Below are 24,580 nucleotides of genomic sequence, written 5' to 3' on the forward strand. Positions count from 1 at the left end.
TCACTACAAGAAAACAGCGATATTCTGACGGACATTCCGACGGAAAATGAAATCCTCGGAATATACCGAGGAATTTCCGAGGAAATTCCGAGGAAACACAAAATTGGGTTTCCTCGGAATTTCCTCGGAATATACCGACGGAATTCCGAGGAAACTACAGTCCGTCGGAATATTCCGAGGAAATTCCGAGGAAAACTCTGTTCCTCGGAAAAAAACCGATGAATTCCGAGGAAATATTATAGCCGTTGGAGAGCCGTTGGGGGATTTTACAAAATTCCGAGGAAATTCCGACGAACTAGTTTTGTCCGTCGGAATTCCGTCGGAATTTCCTCGGTATGTCGGCAGGATTTAAACTATAAATACAAGCACTCCTCTTCCTCTTCATTCACTTCATATCTTCATCCTCCCTCTTACTCTATTTACACACGAATTTGATTCATAAAAAATATGTCTTCTTCAAATTATTTTCGTTCTTGGATCGATCGACCTCATTTGGATCCGAACACGAGATTGCTTACGGAAGAATACCAACGAGGTATAACTGAATTCATGGGGTTAGTTCACCGACAACCGGAAGCAAAAACAGGTATGTTAAGATGTCCTTGCTCTAATTGTAAAAATAGAAAGGTTATTAAAGAGTGGGATGTTTGGACTCATCTATATTTGAGTGGGTTTACACGAAGTTACAAAATTTGGTATCATCATGGGGAAACTGATTATGAACATGGTAGTACTAGTGAACCTCAGCCAGCGGTTAGATTAGAAGAACCAATTAGAACGGATGTAGATTATGGTGTAGGTACTGAGCAGATGGTAAATGATCATTTTAGAGGGGAAGATTTACCCAATGCAGAAGCTAGGAGATTTTATGATATGTTGGATGCTGGAAAGCAACCATTGTACGAAGGTTGCAGAGATGGTCATTCAGCTTTATCATCTGCTACAAGATTGATGGGCATTAAAACAGATTATAATTTGGCTGAAGACTGTGTGGATGCGATTGCTGATTTTGTAAAAGGTATTCTACCCGAGGATAATGTAGCTCCTGGTTCATACTACGAGGTTCAGAAACTCGTAGCTGGTCTTGGTTTATCGTATCAGGTAATAGATGTATGCAGCGACAACTGCATGATTTATTGGAGGGTGGATGAACAGCGGGTTACATGCAAATTTTGTGGAAAGCCTCGTTATAAAGATACAATTGGAAGAGTTCCAGTGCCATATAAAAGGATGTGGTATTTACCTTTGACGGAAAGGTTGCAGAGGTTGTATCTGTCTGAACGCACAGCGCAACCAATGAGATGGCATGCGGAGCACTCAACAGATGGTGAGATCAGACATCCTTCAGATGCAAAAGCGTGGAAGCATTTCCAATCAAAGTATCCCGACTTTGCGTATGAGAGAAGAAATGTCTACCTTGGATTATGTACTGATGGTTTCAGTCCGTTTGGCAAGAGTGGAAGACAGTATTCTCTATGGCCCGTCATTCTTACACCATACAACCTCCCCCCAAACTTGTGCTTGCGACGAGAGTTTGTTTCTCTCGATTCTCGTTCCCGGACCAGAGCATCCTAAGAGATCACTTGATGTGTTTCTTCAGCCACTAATATATGAGTTGCAACAACTATGGGCTCAAGGTGCTGAAACATACGATGTTTCGTGTAAAGAAAACTTTCAAATGCGGGCAGTACTAATGTGGACAATAAGTGATTTTCCAGCATATGGTATGTTGTCTGGATGGACAACGCATGGAAGGCTATCATGTCCATATTGTCAAGATAACACTGATGCTTTCCAACTAAAGCACGGAAGGAAAACGTGTTGGTTTGACTGTCACAGGAGATTCCTACCACCTGATCATCCATATCGTAGGAGTAGGAATTTGTTTACGAAGAACAAGAGGGTGTTTGACAGTCCACCTCCGGAAATTTGTGGGAAAGATTTGAAGATACAACTAAGAGATTTTGGTGCAGAAAGGACGCCAGAAGTCGGTGGACATGAGCGTTTTCCGGTAGATGCTGTTGGAGAACTACATAACTGGCACAAAAAAAGTATTTTCTGGGATCTGCCATACTGGGAGGATCATCTGCTAAGGCATAATTTAGATGTCATGCATATTGAGAAGAACTTTTTTGACAATCTCATGAACACGATCCTTAATGTTCAAGGTAAAACAAAGGATAATTTGAAGTCAAGACTGGATTTAGTCGATATATGTGCTCGTTCAGAACTTCATGTTGATGAGAATGGTAGGGCTCCTTTTCCCATATACCGACTTGATGCAGCGGGAAAAGATGCGTTCTTTGATTGGATTTCAAACGATGTGGAATTTCCAGACGGTTACGCATCAAATTTGCGTAACTGTATCGACAGAAAGGAAGGAAAGTTTACTGGCTTGAAAAGCCACGATTGCCATGTAATGATGCAGCGCCTCCTTCCGTTCGCCTTCAAGGAAATATTACCACGAAATGTTCATGAAGCAATTGCAGGGATAAGTGGTTTCTTCCGCGATTTATGCACGAGATCAGTGACTCTTGAAGGTATTGAAAATTTGAAGACTAACATAGCCGTGATTCAGTGCAACCTTGAGAAGATATTTCCTCCCTCATTTTTTGATGTTATGGAGCATCTTGTTATTCACCTGGCAAGAGAATTGGAACTTGGTGGTCCTGTGCAGTATAGATGGATGTATCTGTATGAGCGGTATATGTTCCATTTGAAGAAGATGGTGAAAAATTTAAGTAGGGTGGAAGGTTCTATAGTCGCACAGATGATCAATGAAGAAACTTCAAACTTTGCCGAGTACTACTTTCCAGCAGAAGTTCAGACCAAAAACAGAAGACCTGCTCGGCATGATGATAGAGGCGAACGGGCAACATATCATGTTACGGTTCCAGACATTTTCACAGACGTTGGACGACTTAGCGGAAAACCAAAGGACCGTCGACTTACTGAGCAGGAGCGCAGTCATTTGCAAACATATTTGCTCACCAACTGCGAAGACGTTCTTCAATATGAGAGGTAAATAAATGAGCTTACAAATTTTTATTTTAACAAGTTGAAATTTAAATCTTAATTAATTACATTATTGTCATCATATACAGGATTTTCATGGCAGAAAAGCGGTTCGAGTATAGATACGCCACAGAGGACGAACTAGAAGAAATGAAGCAGAGAGAATTTACTGGATGGATGTTTACTTATGTGAGTGCTTTAAACAAATTAAAATATATTTTATCACATATTTATACTAATTCACATTTATTGATATAATATATATATATGTGCTATTAATAGGTGTCTGCTGGTTTGGCCAGAGGTGAAACATTTGACGATTGGATACGTGAGATGGTCGTTGGACCAAACTTTGTTGTGAAGTCATATCCGAGATTTTGTACTCGAGGATATGCATTCACAACTCAGAAGAGGAGACGTTCGAGTACGACTTATGATGCTGGCGTTTGTTCTGCATCAGGAGATGATGTATACTACGGACACATACATGAGATTTTGGAAATCAAGTATTTGGGCATGGTTGGATTGCGCTGTACTGTTTTCTATTGTGATTGGCACGACAACACCCCAGATCGAGGTGTGAGAACAGATGCATTTGGTGTTACATCAGTAAATTCGAGGCGAAAGCTGCAATATTATGATCCTTTCATTCTTGCTTCCCAGGCCGATCAGGTAATTAAATGTTAATTATTCAGAATGATTCATCATCATGTGTATTAATTTATAATTTTTCTAAATGTTACAGGTTTGTTATATCAAGTACCCCGGGTAAGGAACAGAGATGATCCATGGGTTACTGTTACAAGACTCAACCCGAGAGGCCGAGTTCAGGGAAGTTCTGAGCTGGAAGACCCACTACAACCAAGCACATCCGGCAACTGTAGTGCAGCAGAAGATTTAGCTGGAGTTGGCCTTGTAGTCGATTTAACCGACTTTGGAGAGGAAGCCGTCGTTCACGTAGAGGATGAACCAGTAATTGGAGAGTTTCACCAAGATCCAGATTCAGATTCATCTGGTGATGATGACTCGGAAACAGACTACCATTGAACTTTTTTTTTTTTTTTTTTTAAGAAATACCGAGGAAATTCCGAGGAACACTTGATATAACCTCTTTCCTTGGATAATAGTTATTTGGTTTATCTAGCAAGGCAAAGCTGAATACGAATTAAAAGCTACACAAAACACAACCAAATAAAACAAAGAAACCATGTAAAAGAAATACGAACATAATTAAGAAACCTAAAAAAAAACTCAGTTCAAAATTAACAGAAAATAAGACCATAAAACGTTAGAATAGAAAAGAAAATAAAATAGCCGGTGATAGCTCCTACTCCTCGTCTCCTGCTCCAGATGTTCCTGCATCGTTGGGTCTCTTGGACCTCTTTCTTACCCTGTGTGTACCACTCGAACCCGAACCAGAGCTGGATGGAGAGTTGTCCCGATGAACTACATCATCCTTTTGGCAACGACACGGCCTGATACGTGAAATGGCAGCCCAGATCTTGTGTAGCATGTCGTTGTTTGTCTTTATGCTCTGATCTCTCCAATGTTGTTGCTGGCGCGAAGTGGCGTTCGGTGGAAGCTCTTGCAGCTTGTACTGGCTGGAGTCTGATGGGAGTAGCTGATGGGGTTGTGAATCATCTGGAATGGCTTGTGCAGCCTCATCTTGTCCTTCTTCATCAACCACGCCCTTGCCTTTGGTCTGATATTTTGGCGTGAAGAAGGATGGCTTGTCTACTAGTGCGGTAGCAGGGGGGTAGAAACTCAACTGCAGCCTCTGAAAGTAGAGCAGTCAGGCCGATCTGAGGCAGGTGGCAGTAGAGTGTTTTCTTCGCTCGGTCCTGGAATACGTAGACGTAAGGACCATCCCGATCGATCCTCGAGTGGGGACCAGCTATGAACTCCTTACTTACTAGAGAAATGACATCCAGGTAGTTCCAAGCAATGTTGTTCGATCTGTCCAGTGCTACCTGGTGGTTCTCACAGTCTACACCCACATGTCTAAGGATCCGAGTAATCACTGCACCAAATCCACATGCATTGCTCTTGGATTTGGTTACTTTCCCCTTGTATCCTGCTAAGTTTGCGGCCAGCACCGCTCCCATGTTGAAGGCAGTAGCAGGTGGGAATGTAGAGTTTCCAAATGCCGGTAGCAAATGCCTCACACCTTGGTACAGGAGGCACAACTCCCATTGCGTGACTGATGCGGCTGTGGTTGTCCCGTATAGCAATGAGCCAATGAGGCGTGTCGCATATCTCAGTACTGGGCTCCGGATAAGTGACTCCTTTGCCTGAGAAGATCTATAAACCCCTGTGCCAATCGTTTCCCAGAAGTTCAACAGCTCTGAAGTCCAATAAAGACCATATGTCCTCTCCCCCGCACTCAATCCAAATAGTCCGCAGAGGTCTGTGAAAGATACCTCATAGTATACTTTCTGCACTACGAATGCCAGAAAACCTTCCTGATGGCTATCATCGGGACGGGTGACGTATGCGGATGCTATGAACTGGCGTACCAACTCCGGATAAGTGGGTTCCTTGAGGTTGCATAGTTGGCCTAGACCCATGTTCTGGAACAGTCCTTCAATGTCTGCTTTGATTCCCAATATTGTCATCGTCTCAGGACATGCTAGTTGTGTAGCCGGAACGGCTACCTTCTTCATGTTGTTGTAGTGGGTGGTATCAGACTTATCCCACTTCTTTGGCCTTTGCTTCTCTCGCTGTGACGAACCCTCTTCTTGTGTGTTTTTCTTTGCTGATGTTTTCGTGCGCTTCATTCTCTACAAAATAGAATCATTGCTCTCAACATGGTTATAATCAATTAAGAACTCAAAGCAACATGAAAATGAAAAGCGAAATCGAGTTGTGATAAAAAAAAACGAAATTGAAAAAAATTCTCAATCCCTAAATCATCTCAAATCATGTTCCAAACTCGTTGATCACAGACAATTGTGTTCTATTCCATGTTTAAACATCTGTTTCATGCATATTTGATCAAGGAATCAACACGGAAATAAGAAATTCACAAAACCCAAAAATTGCTCAAGAACACGATTTCAGAATGTGGAGATTCGCGGAGTATACCTGTCTTAGGGTGAAGACGAGTGTAGGAATCAGGTAGAGCTCGAAAAATCAAGTGGAATAGAGCCCAAAATTGTTCAAATCGGATGATTATAGAGAGAGAAAGGGGGGCGAATTATAGGGGAAATCGGAGGGGATGAGAGTTCTAAGGTTTAGATCCAAAAAAGGTCGGGTTTTGCCTTATAATTCTGTTTTCCGAACACGCATCGATCGATGCGTTTTGTTTCTATAACGATCGATCGATCACATTCTTACGGCCCGGCCATCTTGGTAATCGATCGATGCGTTTTTGTTCTATAACGCATCGATCGATGCGTTTTTAAAAAAACATACAAGATTTTCCGAGGAAATTCCGAGGAAAATTCAGATTGTCGATCGATCGATGGGATACTCTCATCGATCGATCACAATCTAACGGCCCGGTCCATCCTTGTAATCGATCGATGCGTTTGTTCTATAACGCATCGATCGATGCATTTTTAAAAAAACATACAAGATTTTCCGACGAAATCCGAGGAACAATTCAGATTGTCGATAGATCGATGGGTTACTCTCATCGATCGATCACAATCTTACGGCCCCGTAAATCCTAGTAATCGATCGATGCGTTTTTGTTCTATAACGCATCGATCGATGCGTTTTTAAAAAAACATACAAGATTTTCCGAGGAAATTCCGAGGAACAATTCAGATTGTCGATCGATCGATGGGTTAATCTCATCGATCGATCACAATCTAACGGCCCGGTCCATCCTTGTAATCGATCGATGCGTTTGTGTTCTATAATGCATCGATCGATGCATTTTTAAAAAACATACAAGATTTTCCGACGAAATGCCGAGGAACAATTCAGATTGTCGATAGATCGATGGGTTACTCTCATCGATCGATCACAATCTTACGGCCCCGTAAATCCTAGTAATCGATCGATGCGTTTTTGTTCTATAACGCATCGATCGATGCATTTTTAAAAAAACATACAAGATTTTCCGATGAAATTCCGAGGAACAATTCAGATTGTCGATAGATCGATGGGTTAATCTCATCGATCGATCACAATCTTACGGCCCGGTCCATCCTAGTAATCGATCGATGCGTTTTTGTTCTATAACGCATCGATCGATGCATTTTTAAAAAAACATACAAGATTTTCCGAGGAAATTCCGAGGAACCATTCAGATTGTCGATAGATCGATGGGATACTCTCATCGATCGATCACAATCTTACGGCCGGGCCATCTTAGTAATCGATCGATTTGTTTTTGTTCAAAAACGCATCGATCGATGCGTTTTTTTAAAAAAATTACGTTTTGAAACCCCAAACACTAGTTCGTCGGAATTTCCTCGGAATATTCCGAGGAAATTTCGAGGAAGAAGAGGGTTTCCTCGGAGTTCCCTCGGAATAATCCGAGGAAATTCCGAGGAAATAGGGTTTTTAAACCGAAAACAACGTTTTGCCGTTTGAATAACACCTATATAACCCTTATTAAGTGTCTTACGTTCATTATGAAGTCAAAAATTTGTTCCTTACCGTATAATTAACACTTTTCCGATTGTATGAACGAAATCTCGCAACATAAGAGAAACACTTATACCTTTTAACGAACGGTAAAGGGAATACTTTCAATTAGTTTTGAAATTTGTTATTTCATGGTTTATGCTCATGTATACAAAGAATCCTCAATGGTATGCATTACAATTGTATAAGAAATGAAATACGGCAAAAAAAATTGATGTTTTGAAACCCCAAACACTAGTTCCTCGGTATTTCCTCGGAATATTCCGAGGAAATTCCGACGGATATTTTACTATCCGTCGGAATTTCCTCGGAATATTTTCATTTTACCGGGCAAATATTTCGCGAAAATTGAAATTAGAATTCCGACGGAATTCCGACGGATAATGTCCGTCGGACCCTAGGTTTTATAACCACGAGCCCTTCTTCTTCCCCATTTCTCTCTTCTTCCTCTGCGCCTCCTCTCTCTCCTCCCGGCGATTTCCCCCTGAAATCCGACGATATCTCCGGCGATCTCCCTCTTCTCTTACACAAATCATGTAAGGACCCTATCCCACTCTCTTAGGTTCTATTTGTTAGGTTTTTGTGTAGTTTTGATAGATTTTTGTTAGGGTGATTGGTTAGGATTGTGATTTGGTTGTATAATAGGTTTAGAATTGTGATTTGGTTGAATAATTTGTTTTGTTGAATTGATTTAGAATTTTTTTATAATTTTTTTATTTTTTGTATTTATAAAATCGATTTTTGTATATAAAATCGATTTTTGTATTTTACAAAACGATTTTTCTATATAAATTCGATTTTTTGGATTTTACAAAAAAAAATTCTATATAAATTCGATTTTTTGGATTTTACAAAACATTTTAAATATCTATAAAACTTTTTTGTGAAATACTATTATTTGGGATTTAAAAATATTTTTCATATATATATATTATTAAAACTATTTTTTATAATTATTAAACAATTTTTATTTATTAAAACTATTTTTGTTTATTAGAACTATTTTATATATATTTATTAAAAAAATTTAATATATATAAATCTTTTTCTGTGATTAAATTATTTGGGATTTTTTTTTAATAAAAAAAATTAATTTATATATTTCTGTATTTATTAAATATATTTTTTTAATTTACAGGTCTCATGATGATCAGACCCGGCCTCGACAGCGTCGTGGTCGTGGTGGTACGGGGAGCCAGTCTCGGGATTCCAGCCATTTTCAGGATTCCCCTTCGCCCCACAGCTCCAACCATACATCTCCCTCTGCTGCACCCGCTCATGCTCCTCTCGCTCCCGCTGCTGCATCCGCTCCTGTTCCTCCGGGTCCTCCGGGAGTGATGAGGGTTGCGGAGTTGGTTCAACAGCCCGGTCGTGACCATCTTCCGTATCTCACTCCGTATCCACATGGACGGGGTCAAACATGGTAATTAAACATTTTTTTTCTTTAAATTTGGATTCATTATTAACCGTTTGTTCTTTTAATAAGGTTCAACCGATCCGGGAACGGGATCAGCGCATGGATCAACCGTATGATGTACTCGGCCCTCGACAGTGGACATCCGACTTTCACTCACTTCCCAACCGACAAGCAGGTTCTGTGGTTTCGTCAGTTTGCGGTAAGTATTCTAATTTTTTACTTATATTTTTAATCTTTAATATAAATTTTCTACTAATTGTGTTTTTTTTCAGCAAGAGTTCAACTGGAATTCCGATGAGACGCTCTTTATCTATCACCACTTCGTCCATAAAGTAATGGACAACTATGGGAAGCAGATCCACGAGTGGAAGAAGAAGTGGGAAATCAATAAGGTTCGATTTAATTTATTAAACAATTTTTTAATTTATTAAACTATTTTTTAATTTATTAAACTTTTTTTTTTTTTTAATTAAAAGGTCCCAAAGTCGATGAACGATACGGTCTGGAAGGAGTTGTGTGCGCATTGGGATAAGGAGGAGACGAAAGAAACTTCTTCCACCAACTCCACCAACCGCAGGAGCGACCGTAAAGGGAAGGGCATCTACAAGCATAACTTGGGTGCTCAATCTATTGCCACTCTCGGAGATCGCATGGTAAGTTCAACCGCTTTTTCTTCAATTATTTGAGTTTCAGAATTTAAATTTATTGTGCATTTCTTCTAATTTCTAATGTTTCTTTAATTTTATGTTTTTTTTCAAGGCGGAAGAAAATGATGGCGAGCCGGTCGATGATCTCGCCCTAATGAGGAGGGCGTATACCAACAAGAAGACCGGCCAGATTGATGACGGTCTTGTGAGGGACGTGGTCGACCTGGTCCAAACTCAGGTGGTAGACGAAGTGTCTCAGCTTCAAACCGAGGATGACGCTTCGACGGCTTCGACCAACTTGTCCCGGTTTCGAATCAACGAAATCGTTGAATCCGTAAGTTTTTTTTTTTTAAGTTCAATTCATTTATTTCTTGGTTTAAATTTCTAAATTTGGCTTTTTTCTATTCAGTCGGTTCCAAAGAAGAAGGGACGTTTGTTCGGTTTGGGTCGTCGCACCCGGTCGGTTCCTCCTTCTTCTGCACCACCGCCCTTTGTTGATCCAGAAGTACTTACGGCTCAGTTGAAGGACAAAGATGATCGAATATCTTTGTTGGAGACCCAGATGGCGGCTCAACAGGCGGGCTATGAGGCACAGAGGAGGCTGAACCAGCAAATGATGGAGATGATGCAGAGGATGTACCCGAACGAGGTGTTCCCGGACGTGCCAGACCCGTAGTTTTTTTTTCCCCAATCTCGGAATGTTTTATTTTTATTTGTGAAACTTTGAATATTAATTAGTATGATTTCAATTTTACTTTTAATTTCATATTTTCGAATTTAAATTTCAGAAATTTTATTTTTTCAAAAAAATTAATATTTTTTACATTTCGAGGAAATTAATTATATTTTTCACTACATCGATCGATGCGTTTTTGAACAAAAACGCATCGATCGATCCGTTTTTTTAAAAAAATAGCGAGGGACATTTCCCTCGGAATTTTCCGAGGGACAACTCCCTCGGAAAATTCCGAGGAACGGATCCCTCGGAATATACCGAGGGAACAGTTCCTCGGAATAAACCGAGGAAAAAGTCCGTCGGTATACTCCTATCGATCGATGTATATATGTCCAAACACGCATCGATCGATGAACTTCCGAGGAATTATCCCGACGAAGTTCTACCTCGGTATATTCCGAGGACTTTTCCGACAAACAAGGGATCCTCGGAATTTCCTCGGAAATTTATTTCCTCGGAATTCCGTCGGAAAATTCCGAGGGATTTCAGAGGAAAAAGAAATTCCGAGGAATTATTTCCGACGACGTATTTCGTCGGAATTGCGTCGGAATAACGATATTCCGACGAAATTCCGACGATTTTTTCCCTCAGAATCCTTGATGTTTTCTTGTAGTGTTAGTTGCCATATAAGATGACATATCTTTTGTGGCGCATTCACCTTCCAAGCAAAGGCTTGAAGTTTTGTAATGCTGGGTTGTAGAACTTTTATTTCCCCCTCTTTTCTCATCAAGTTTGTAGCAACCCAATATCCTGACTTAACAGTATATTGTCCGTTCTTTGTGTGACTCCAGCAAACAGTATCTCGTCGATGGTTAGGGCTTATGGCCAAACTCAGAATCATCGGAATATCCTCTTGAGCTACATATTGTTACAGCAAACTAACATCCCACTCCTTTGAAACAGGATTGATAAGACTGCTTACGGTCATCTTTGGGTTTACTACTGGGGCCCTGGCATGAGCCGGTCTAGCTGGGATCAAAGGGATCCAAGGATCCCCCCACACATTAATTTCATACCCTGAATGCACTTTGCTTCTGATGCCCAGAAGTAAAAGCTTCCTTGCGGCAATAATACTCGTCCATAGATACGATGGGGTATCTGCTGTACCAACTCGCAGCGGCGAACTCAGACGGTAATATCTTCCCCGAAGAACTCTCGCTACTAGTGAATCCAGAAATTGAACGAGACGCCAAAGCTGTTTAGCTAGAAGCGCTAGATTAAATTCATGGATCATACGGAAACCAATTCCTCCCTCCTCCCGAGGTGCACACATTTTTTCCCATTTTGCCCAATGGATTCCTCTTTTCGGAGGATTCGAGCTCCACCAGAATTGTGCAATGGCACTTGCTAAATTCTCACATATCTCTAAAGGAAGCAGAAAGGTGGACATGACATAAGTCGGCAGAGCTAGCAGTTGATTTAATCAAAACCTCTTTTCCTCCCTTAGATAACCATCTACCAATCCAGCCATTCACTCTGTGTAGGAGCTTCTCCTTTAAGAAAGCAAATAATTTACACTTTGATCCACTGATATCCTCTGGGATTCCTAAGTAGGATCCCATCCCGCCTTCATTTTGTATACCAAGAGTATCCTTGATCTGCTGTCTATCATTCGCTGGAATCCTTTTACCAAAGAGTAATGAGGATTTGTCAAAATTAATACGTTGACCTGATGCTTTCTCATATTTCCTGACTACTTTCATAACTTCTTCACATTCACGGGGCTCCGCCTTACAGAAGAAAAGGCTATCATCAGCAAAGAGAATGTGAGATACCGAGGGGCTAGCGCGAGCGACTCGCATCCCCGTTATCTTCCCTTGATTCTCTGCTTGATTAAGAAGGCTAACGAGCGCTTCCGTGCATAGAATAAATATGAAAGGAGACAAAGGATCTCCTTCTCGTAGTCCTCTTCCAGGGACAATGTTTTCCCTTGGTTCCCCATTCATGAGAACTCTATACTTGACCGAGGTGATACAACGCATAATCCAGTCAATCCATATTTCTGAAAAACTCATCTTTCTCATGACTGGCTCAATGAATGACTATTCCACTCTATCATATGCTTTACTCATATCATTCTTTATAGCCATTCGTTTAACCCGTCCTCCCAGTTTAGTTCTTAGGGCGTGGAACATCTTCTGAGCTATCATGATATTATCTGTAATTTGTCTATCAGCAACGAAGGCTGGCTGAGTCTCTAATATCCGTTGTGGAAGAACCTTTTCCAATCTTTGGCATAAGACCTTAGATATTATCTTGTAGCTGACATTGCATATATGTGCGGGTATTTGTTTATATGTGATGTTTGTATCCATTTTAAATATTTGATGATTCATACAAATTTTCATATATACATATATATATATATATATATATATATATATAGGTCGAAGATAGGAAATTACATTGAAAAATATTTTAAAGGTTGTTGACTTTCAACTTTTCCATAATTTTCTTTGGCCTCTTCTACCTTCAACGATCCATCTGTCAAATTCCACTTTGTATTTTATTTGGGTGATTCTTAACTAATAATAGTTCCCCCTTTCACAGGCGGAAATGATTTCAGACCGTTCATAATTGATTTTCTTTTTAATTTAAAGGTTTCACTTTCTTGTATCTAACTTCTACTTTTCTATTTTTTTTTATCTTTGTTGAGACACTCATGTGAGCAAAATCCAAGTCTAGGGTTCGGAAAGTTGATTCATTTTGTACTTCGCAATCACATCCTAGCAAAAACACATGTCGTCTAGCAAATAAATTGACATTTGTTGTTTACCCGGTAGACAAAATCGTCACGGAACAGGAAGCTCCTGATAGAAGCGTGGACCAGACAAGCGTTGTTGATGCTTAGGCATGTGGGCAAGTACCAGCGCTTGTCTCTATGATCACCACCATGTTCTTTCTTACAATAACTTTTTTTTTAACACTACTTTCTTAGAATAACTTATTAATTAATCCCAAAAATACAACAGAAATTTTATATTTTGCTATAAAAAAACCATCTTTGTTTACAGTCGTTTTAGCCTCTTCTTTGTTCATCATCTGCAATCATAAAAATTCCTCTAGAAATCATTGGTATAGATTTCTCTCTTTTTGTTTATTTCTTTTATGCTATGCTTATTTGAAGATGATTTTATTAAAAATTCCAGAAATTGAGGTCGATTCTATGGAAACACCGTTGTTTTCGTCAAACGATGTTGAGGCTGAAGTTCACAAACCGAAGTTTACGGGTTTGGTTTCTACAATGAAATCAAACTTTTTCACGGATTTGCCTCAAAAGCTTCGATCTCACATCGATCCGGAAGACCCTTTTGACATTGATGTCTCCAAAGCTGTAGGTCTCAAAAGAGGTAAGTATATCAAAGTGTTTTCAATATAAGTTTGATGAGATCTCACGAATAACGCTTTTAAAACTATTTTGATCTTTAAAGATGAGAAGGACTACTACGAACGACAAATAGCAACACTAAAATCTTTTGAGGAAGTAGAAAGTTTTGTAGCTCGATCACAAGATTATGTCATAGATGAAAAAATCCAAGAAGAAGATCGAGCTGAGAGAGCTGCACAGGAGATAGCCATGCAAATCTCCAACTGGGCTAACGTTTTTTTACTTTCTCTCAAGGTGTGACTTTCTGTTGAGTTGTTATTATTTTTATTTTAACAAAGACTTTCTGTTGAGTTATTTATATATTTGATTTGATATATCTTTGATGTCTAATATGTTCGTCAAATGTTTTGTGTAGACATATGCCACTATAAAGAGTGGATCAATAGCAATTGCAGCATCGACACTTGACTCTTTGCTTGATCTAATGGCGGGAGGAATACTTTGGTTCACACATATATCAATGAAGAACATCAATATTTACAAATATCCCATTGGAAAGCTTAGGGTGCAACCAGTTGGAATCATCATTTTCGCCGCGGTTATGGCCACTCTTGGTATATAAATTTTATACATCTCAAAACTATATATTATAAGTTTCTTGATGTTAATGTAATTCTAAATGAACCATATGCATTTGTGTAGGGTTTCAAGTGCTGCTTGTGGCAGCTGAGAAATTGATTACAAATGAACCTTCAGAAACAATGAGTCATGACCAATTGATATGGTTATATTCAATCATGCTAACCGCAACCGCTATTAAACTCGTTTTGTGGATTTACTGCAGAAGTTCAAGAAATAATATCGTCCGTGCATATGCAAAGGTACATACATGTATGTGCATACATTTTTATAATTTCATGTAAAAATGGACATTAATTGATGAGTTTTTATATAGGATCATTACTTTGATGTGGTGACAAACGTACTTGGACTGGTTGCGGCTGTTCTTGGGAATGCTTACTATTGGTGGATTGATCCGTCTGGTGCAATTGTGTTAGCCATATACACTATTGTCAATTGGTCTGGGACCGTTATGGAAAATGCTGGTAATATATATTTGTAATTTAGTGTTGTTCATATTCTTCAATCGAATTACATCAGTTGAGTTTTACTATCATTTGTTTGTATATATTTAGTCTCATTGATTGGACAAGCAGCTCCTCCAGAAGTATTGCAGAAGTTAACATACTTAGTATTGCGACAAGGTGCAGATAACATCAAACGTGTCGATACTGTTCGTGCCTATACATTTGGTGTTCTTTACTTTGTTGAGGTAAGATATATCTTAACGTTGCAACCATTGTTCTAAAATACTGCATGTGCGGGCGCCTGTACGTTTAATATACACTATGCGGTTAGCCAACGTACCATAATCATCATAGGCGCCATTATATTCAGTTTGATCTAAAGCGGTGTATATACGGCCGCATATAGTCCGCATAATCATACTGTATATGCGTTTGTTTTGACTTTTTCTTAAAAATAAAAGTTGAAGGAAGTTCAATCAACCTTAGTTAACTAACATTTTTAATATAAAATAAGAAACATTTAATCCTAACTCACAATTCACGTAATTCATTGTCGTTTTTAGTTTTCTAGCTGCAAAAAAAAAAAGAAGCTAAAGTATGTTGTCCCCCTTTACCACTATCTCTTTCTATTTTCAGCAAATATAAAAATTTATTGTTGTTAATTTGTGTTCTCTTCAATTTATGTTTACTTTTGTTTCTATGTCCATGTTGATGTTCTAAAAAATGCAGAAATATTTCACTGGAGTTTGGTATGCATTAAAATAATTATAAGTAATGTTTTATATAACTTAGTTATATATAAATGCAGAAATATTTCACTGGAGTTTGGTATGGCTGCATTAAAATAATTATAAGTATATTTTATATAACTTAGTTAAATATATATATCCGCGTAGATCCATTTAGGCGTCCGCGTATACAGTTAGGCGCTAGGCGCTATGTAACCGCACTGAGAGCGTATAGCGTATTTTAGAATATTGGTTGCAACCATATAGTTAAAAGTTCCTCATTGCATCATAATTTTATATGATTTGGTTAATTCATAAAGTTTATATATTGTTATATATGTGTATGTGGTGGCAGGTGGATATAGAGCTTCCAGAAGATTTGCCATTGAAAGAAGCTCATGCAATTGGTGAATCATTGCAAATAAAGCTAGAAGAACTACCAGAAGTTGAAAGAGCTTTTGTTCATCTTGATTTCGAGTGTAGTCACAAGCCTGAACACTCTGTTCTTTCTACAATTCCAAACGATTTATGAGAATTATGTGTATAAATTTATATATGTGTTTTATTGCTTGTTGTCTGCTTTTGTTTTTAATGTTTTGTACTTTCTGACATCTGTTGTGTTCATTGGTATTGAATTTTTGTTTTAATAAATTAGTGTTTCGTTGGATACTGGACATTTTAAGGTTTTGTATTCATCAAACATTTTACGTATCTAAAGCGACATTTTATTTAGTTGGGACACATGCTAACATAAGTTTTTCTGTTTTATTTTCCCCACATATCCATTATATTTGAAACATATCTTCTAATGTCAGACTGTTTCAAACTTAAACATAGACCATTTTTATTTTTCTGTGAAATATTTTTTTTAACTTTCTTCAGTTTACTACGGATTGCATTTTCAATTAATAAAGTAATTTTGAAAAATATTAAAAATGTTTATAGCATGAAATCATTTCACCATTTAAAAAAAAAATCCACTTTTTTGAAATCTGACGGTAAATTTTCTCTGAAGTTGGTTAGCTTCTGTTAGAAATATGAGCCTGGTTAAAAACACGCAGCATACTGATCTATGTGAAAGAAAAGATTCTGTAAAATTGAAATTTCCTCACTTTCTTGTCATTTTGAAAATTACTTTGATCAATACATAAAAATGATAAAAAAATATATTATCATGTACTAACATGTGACTGTTACAACTTACAAGTCTTTGTTTTTCATGTTTTTGTATTTGTAGTCCTCCTGCCTAACATTTCTCATCTCTTCGAGGAAACCTTCAAGCACCTTCACTGTCCGAGAAGTGGCACCGACGCGCACACACACAAAGCTAACAGTTGAGTAGTATTATTTGTGGGGATTATAATGATAATTTTGGACTCTTCTTTTTTTAATTCTGATAAATCTCAGCACTAATGAGTTCTTGTCTGCTTCCTGTGAACAGTAATACCTTGTAGAGTTCCAATGATGCTCTTGCATTGAAATAATCATTGTAAACAAAACAAAAATTGCACCAAACTGTTTCGACATGGTTTTACAACAAGAACACGGTCAAAATCATGTATGTTCTACATTCCCTGTCTGAAACCAAGACAAAAAACAAAAGTACAGAGAAGAGATAATATTATTCTTGCAGCCACTAAATAGTAACAATGGCTACCTCCAAACTGATTCATTATAGAAGATTATCATCATCATCATCTCAACTTCATCCTCATTGGAGAAGAATCCATTATAACATACTAAAACCAGACACAATTTCAAATCTTCCTTATGATCATAGCTCTCCATGAGAAGCTTCTTCTTCTTATGTACATCAATCCTTTGTTGGTTTATTCCGGTTTACTCTTCTTTCCAGATTCGACCCGTTACCCTCAACTTGAGTTCTTGCCTATCACCTCCAGAGAAATAGAGTGCGAGGTTTCTTGGGATGATGAGACCGTCTTGACTGTCCCGGACTTTCCTGTGACTGTCACGGATGCTTCTAGGGATCCCTTGCCATGTTAGTTTACGTCCATGAGCTCCTACTTCAAGACTGTAACTGAACTTCTTTGCCTCGTGTTCATCTCCCATAAAACGAAGGAACGCCATGTAAACTGGAGCCATCCCTAGCTGGAAAGCCTCAAAGTGTAAACAGAACTGTCTCCCAAAACAGTTGAACACCTGGAAACAAAATTTCAGAAACCGAAACACGTGTTATAAGTGTAAAGCAGGGCCGTATAATAATAGCATGTACAAGTGGAACGGTCGAACAGGTTTCTATTTTAAAGATTTATTTTTATTATTTATAAATAAACATACAAATTACGATTTAGAACTTTAATTTTTTAATTATGATTCTAAATTTGTAGCCTATAATTTCAAAAGAAAAGTAAAATTATAGCAATTTATATATAGCTAATCTTTTTTTTTTTTTTGAATAGGGCCTTAAAAATAATTTGAAACGGCACTGGAGTAAAAGTTATGGTGTAAAGCAAAGTGAACCTAGGCTCTCTACTTATTACGGTAAGCATCCATGTAGCAAGAAGAAGAAAACACAATGTAACAAGAAGTCATTACCGTAAGCATCCATGTAGCATTTTCGACTTCATGTGGATTTGATTTCACATAACGGTGGTTGAAAGTGCATCCGTCATGCATATCTACTTTATGATCATCTTTAAGATGGACAACTAGTGTGGTGATGTCACCTGTAACCGAACACTCAGAGCCAGCATAAGGGCAAGCGTAAGGCCTGAACCTGCAATGCTGCTCGTGCTTAAGCTTGCTGTAGTAAGGGAAAATGTCATGACAGCCCAAACTCTGGTACCGGCATGGAACTTCCAAGGACTCTGCCACTTTCTCGAGAGCTAAGCATCTTATGTTACCAAGCTCGTAGCGACATGTAGGACAAGTGTTCTGCACTCTCGCTTTGCAGTTGGAGCATAACGTGTGACCATTTGGACACTGCAGAGTTAAACAACGTTAAGCGATATGAAATTTGCAAACTACAAAATCTTTAAAGGGAGGGTTTAATTCTCGAAGTGTTTTGAATCTTTGTGCACCAGTAAAAGACTAACATTCGTAGACGCTAGGAAGATAGACTCGTGATCAAGATCGACATCTAGAGGATGCGGGGGTGCGGTATGCCTTCTATGATTAGGAAAAGTACTTTTATTGAGATAATGATGTTTTGATATTCGGGTTTTGAAGCTATTATAAATACGGGTCTAAGGAATTGTAAATTTATTTATTCATATAATCAATATACAAGGTATTTGCCTCAATTGTGTTTTGCTTTCTTAAGTTCTTTGTTTTCTTCGAAGTTAGTTCACAACAGGGAGAGAAAGAGAGTGACAAACCTGATGAATTGGAGGGTACATTAGGTTTGTACACACTGGACATTCAAGAAGCTCGTAGACACCATTGTTGGAATGCATCCCATATTTTCCAGTTCCTGCACCACCTGACTTTGTAGATTTGCTGTTGTTACTATTATTAACTTCCACTTTGGTCGTTTTAACCTCGTAATCCATTCCCGTTGAGTTAGATTCAAGGACTTCTTTCAAAGCACTGCCTCCAGGAGCCATGGTGAGTCCTATGCCCTTCTTCCTCAGTTGTAGCTAGATGATTTACGCCTTTTCGATCTATTTGTTATACTGCAGGAGGATAGATACTAAGTTCACCTTGATGCAAAGTCTTTTTACTTTATTTGTAAGTAACAATTCAAAAGTAAATAGACAATTAGAGCAAAAACATGAAAGGCACTTTTAGATAGGTACCAAAGCAATAGGCCTCAAGCTATGAACAATGCTAGTAAAGCTTAGACCTTTGCAGATTCCAACAGTTAACAGTAACCATCAAACATCAATAGAGAAAATTTCAAGATCAAAAAACAAAAAACAAAAAACAAAAACATATTCTTTTTAAAGAACATTCTCTTTTCTCAATCTAACTAGACAGAGAAACATAACAATGGATCTTAACTAGAACAATCTAACCTATGAACAAAGATCGTGGTTTCAAATTTTGTAATTAACAAAAAAAAAAAGAATTAATTTAAACAACATTATCTTTTCCTTAATCAATCCGTAAAACCAAAACGATTCAAAGACAACAAAATAAAGAAATGGTTTCCTAAAAAACAAGATTTTCTTCACATTTCGAGCCCAGCTAGATTCTTCTTCACACGATGCATAATGATAATTAACATAAATCATTGACCCAAAGAATCCGACCCGAAAACCCAATTCCGGAATTTGGTGATTCTCGATCTTTATTCCCAATTTCAAAACCCCAAATTCAAAAGGAGAGAAAGTTTTTTATTACCAGACTTGGAGATCGCGTGTTTTGTTTGATTCAGATTCAAATCAAAGACGAGAAGTCGACGGATTACTCAGAAAACGAAAAAGAGACGGAGGAGGAGGAGGAGGACGACGATGGTTGTGTCCTGAGTTGTTTAATATTCGGTGAAAGGCATTAATATGGTGTGTCTCTGTTTTTGTCTTTATTCCACTTTTTCAAAAAACACCGAATCACAATTCACGAAGGTGGTCTGGTTCCTTTTTTTAAGATTAATCTTTCTAAATTACAATTATTTATAGTATTTATTACATTTGTACTATCTTCCTAATTACTAGTCACTCTGTTCCCGAAAATAAATTTTTCTAGAAATTTTATGTTTATTAAAAATATAATAAATATTTCCAATTTAATTTCCAATTTATTTTTTAATACACTTGCCAATAAATATCCACCAATAAAATTTAATCAATTCAAATATTCACAATTAATGTTTTTCAAAAGTATAAACTCTAGAAAATCTTACTTTCGGAAACGGAAAAGAGTATTTCTATTTGAGTTTTTTTTTTCTGTACAAATTACATTATTCGTAATTTTATCTTGTCTTTCATCTAAAAAAATTCTAACAGAACAAAAAGAAGAAACAACATTTTATCATTTTAATTTTTTTTTTAAATTGCATTACGTTTGTGACATTAGTATAAAGACTAAATAAGCAGTAGTTAGTTAGTAGGTAAATGGCTTTGAAACGAGGAAATTACTAAAGTAGTGACCAATTACGAAAAGATCTAATAACCATTTTTGAAAATAATAATAATAATCTTATTGGCTCTGAGTTCGTGCACCGCGTAGCGAAAGTCCGAGACAGAGACGCTCGTTTCCCGCACATTAAGATTCTCATTTTCTTTCAATTTATTTTTTTTTTGTTTTATATTACGAAAGATTTACATCCAAGGTCACGTTTCATCTTATTTAGTATATGTTAAGACACTTATTACTACAAGGATACTTTTTCTTAAACTGAAACCGATTCCTAACTAATATAGTTGCATCCCAAAAAGGACTTCTTAACTAAATGAGATAATTGACGGGTTTTATTAATAGCTCTTGATTCTACTTTCATCTCGATGGTCAAAATTTGTTGGAACAGATCTCGACAAAACAGATATATGTCTCAATTTACAGCCATTAGATCAATTGTTGACTATTTAACATCTATGGACCATATTTGTTGTCAATTTTTAAACTACTCTCATTTCTTTGACATCTTTTATCATTTATCTACGTCATATCTACAGAAAAAATTAAAAATCAGAAATTATGTGAAACTCTTCGAGGTGGCTCATAGTCTGGTCGTCGTCGAATTGGTTTATCATCTAAGAACAGAGAGCTCAAGCTTCGCTTACAGGTCATGGACCAACAACCATTGTCGACCAAAACTTTCAAGACAGAAACAAAGCAAGTTGCGACAAGTACGAGTCTTGAGAATGGTAAAGGAGCAACCGTCTCCCGACTTTGACGAAGCTCAAGAATCGAGGATTGCACAGGTACAAAGCTTGAGAATCGTAAAGGTTCTTAATTTACTACTTAGATTTCAAGTTGTTCTCTTTTGTTTGTCATGATATAATAGTATTCCTTAGGTGTGTGGCCATTTGATTCCAAGTTGTTGGATCGTGTAGTTTTCACGTCTAGTGAACTCACCGCTCATTGGAAGCATGAATAATTCATCCGACCAAATTCACCCGTGTCCATAAACAAGAGTATCCACGTGTACACTCACTATGCGGACAAGCTTCTCCATCCATATGTACATTGGGGTGATAAATCATTAGAAGAAGCTTGAGTATGAGAAGTTTGCTTCTGAAAAGAAATGTGTGAGGTATTCGATCTATTACAAGAGAACATGTTTATTTGGAGTCAGTTCAAATACATCGAAAGTGGATTCACTGAGAAGTTGAAGAAGAAAGATGATGAGATTGCTCAAGCTTGAAGAAAAGAGATGATGAGCTCCTTTGTGAATGTCAGCCGTCATCGATCTCGTTTAATAATTGTTAGCGGTTTTTGGTGTGTTTGATTTTATTGCAGTTGAAGTTGGACTCAGCGAATGATGTATCATTTGCTTAATGATTTTATGTCTACAATTGTGGGCTTTGTTTCGCATTTGAGTTGGTATATATGATTTGTGTTGTAAGATAGTCCATTTTTGTGTGTTGGACAATGTCTTTCAACTTCCAGATTTCATAAAACTCCATTAATACTACATTCTATGTGATTTTTCTTGGAGATGCAAACATATATGTGATAAATGTATTTTCATGTGGCTATTGTGCGGCAGATTTAAATTGTGCATATTGAGATTTATTGTACCATAAGTACTATTATGTTTGATTTTTATTTGAAACTTGAGTATGAAACTTGATTAATACTACATTCTATGTGATTTTTCTTGGAGATGCAAACATATATGTGATAAACGTATTTTCATGTGGCTATTGTGTGGCAGATTTAAATTGTGCATATTGAGATTTATTGTACCATAAGTACTATTATGTTTGGTTTTTATTTGAAACTTGAGTATGAAACATGATTAATACTACATTCTATGTGATTTTTCTTGGAGATGCAAACATATATGTGATAAATGTATTTTCATGTGGCTATTGTGCGGCAGATTTAAATTGTGCATATTGAGATTTATTGTACCATAAGTACTATTATGTTTGGTTTTTATTTGAATTGAGTATGAAACTTGATTTGTATAACTGCTTTTCATTTCATATATTCTACAATGTACCTTAGGATAGTGTACACATGGATAAATAGATAACAAAACCTATGTACACTAATCATTTATACCAATGTACATTAAGATAGTGTACACAGGGATAACAAGACGTATGTACACTACTTAATTATACAAATTTACAATGTACATAAGGATATTTTACACGTGGCTACAGCTTTATCATGAGATATGTAAATACAACTTGGCTTTATAATATATTGATACAATTCATAATCATGTGTCTTGGGTCAGCATGTGTCTTGGAACAAAGCTGCGACGTAAAGCCCGTGTCTTGGGCATTTAAGCAAACACATGGTCTCCTTCAAAGAATTATCTTTCACTTTTTTGTGTGTTTGTTTGTATACTTGACATCGCTTTATAGATTTCAAGTTGCTCCATATATTATTGTACACAACACATATATGCTTACATTTTTGTTGTACACATTGAATTTGCAATTTTGTAAGTTACTATTATAATTTTGAAGTTTAGATGAAGCTTATAAATTTGATCAAAAAAAAAAAAAAGATGAAGCTTATAACATGTTATAGTCTTGTGTATATAATTTTATTTAGTTTTAAAAATGTGTACACATGTACACTATAACTTCTTACGGGTAAACAATTTACCAAAACAAGACCCATGTTAGCCATTTACAATAAAAATCTCAGTGTCCCATACTCCCCAACCCTCTTCTTTCTCCTCCCCACATTCCATCATCGGTAGAACAGTCAGCTGCAACCAAAAATACACAACCAAAAAACAAAATCAATTAACATCTCAGATTGTGTACACATAGTGCTGGGTTCGCGGGTCAACCCGCCCCGACCCGCCCCGCCCCGCCGCGGATCGAATCATTTTTTCGATTCAAAAACTCGATCCGCATAACCTGCAAACAAAAACTTTTATATCCGCACCCGCCCCGCCAAAACCCGCGGGTAACCCGCCAAACCCGCGGGTAATATTAATTATATTAAAAATAGTTATTTTAATTAAAAATGATTATTTTCTAATTATATAATAATTATTTTAATTAAAAATAATTATTTTTTATTTATATAATAGTTATTTTAAAAAAATACTATTAAAAAAATATATTTATAATTAAAATTATACAAATATTTATTGTTTTTTATATATTTTACGAAAAAATGTTTTTTTTTTTTTTAATTTGCGGGTTGGCGGGTATCCGCGATTCAAATTCGGCTGACCCGCACCCGCCCCGCTCAAAATAATCTCGACCCGCACCCGCACCCGCGATTTAAAATTTTCAAATGGTTCGACCCGCATCCGTCCCGCGGCGGGTCAAACGGGGCGGGGCCCGCGGGCAATGATTAAAATTTCCAGCTCTATGTACACATGTACAACACAAACATCATTTACGTTCGTGTTCATTTAAAAAATACCCACATTTCAGAACTTGTACACAAGTACAACTACATTAACCATTGTACACATGTACACCAATATATTCAAGTGTACAACCTACAACGTGTGTACACATGTTCACCTACTAACCTGAGGATCATGCTCAGCATCTAACACGTCGGCCAATGACACAAAATCCCCCTTCCTCTCATTAGCTGCTTCCTCCTCCGGTTTTGCGACCTCTGGAAAACAACAACAAACTTAGAAAAATTGAAAATAAATTGAAATTGTTCCCTAAACCCAAGCCTTAAATCTGTGCAGATCGAGAAACAAAAAAAAAAGAAATCACCTTTTGCTTTCTCCTTTGCTGCTCGCTTTTTTCTCGATGTCATGGTGTTTTTCGTCAGTCTCCACCGTGTAAAGGTCATGGCGCCGCCTCTGCAACACGACCACCCGCTTCTCGAAGTGAATTAAACCGACCAGTAAAAACATAAAACCTCACTCACCATTGTCTACAGCTTTTCCCGCTCGCTTCCACTTCGCCGTCATCGCCTTTCGTCTCCGCCAAATATCCCGCCGTCGCTCCTCCGT

General features: G+C 37.5%; 2 protein-coding genes across 2 annotated transcripts; one reads left to right on the top strand and one right to left on the bottom strand.

Annotated features, from left to right (window-relative positions):
• The first annotated feature begins 13,057 nt into the window (after window positions 1-13,057).
• On the top strand, window positions 13,058-16,208 carry LOC111207658 (putative metal tolerance protein C3). The gene is made up of 8 exons (XM_048753728.1): window positions 13,058-13,489; window positions 13,564-13,764; window positions 13,846-14,036; window positions 14,158-14,356; window positions 14,445-14,623; window positions 14,698-14,848; window positions 14,939-15,075; window positions 15,914-16,208. The coding sequence occupies exons 2-8, from the start codon at window positions 13,581-13,583 to the stop codon at window positions 16,088-16,090; spliced, it is 1,218 nt and encodes a 405-aa protein (XP_048609685.1). The 5' UTR covers window positions 13,058-13,489; window positions 13,564-13,580; the 3' UTR covers window positions 16,091-16,208.
• Window positions 16,209-17,042: 834 nt separating this feature from the next.
• On the bottom strand, window positions 17,043-20,109 carry LOC125585150 (E3 ubiquitin-protein ligase SINAT2-like). Its single transcript, XM_048753729.1, has 4 exons — window positions 19,864-20,109; window positions 18,897-19,193; window positions 18,115-18,501; window positions 17,043-17,718 (listed from the first exon to the last, which is right to left on the bottom strand). The coding sequence occupies exons 2-4, from the start codon at window positions 19,122-19,124 to the stop codon at window positions 17,398-17,400; spliced, it is 936 nt and encodes a 311-aa protein (XP_048609686.1). The 5' UTR covers window positions 19,125-19,193; window positions 19,864-20,109; the 3' UTR covers window positions 17,043-17,397.
• Window positions 20,110-24,580: the final 4,471 nt, after the last annotated feature.

Source organism: Brassica napus, chromosome C4 (assembly GCF_020379485.1).
Source record: "Brassica napus cultivar Da-Ae chromosome C4, Da-Ae, whole genome shotgun sequence".
Classification (NCBI taxonomy): Eukaryota; Viridiplantae; Streptophyta; class Magnoliopsida; order Brassicales; family Brassicaceae; genus Brassica; species Brassica napus.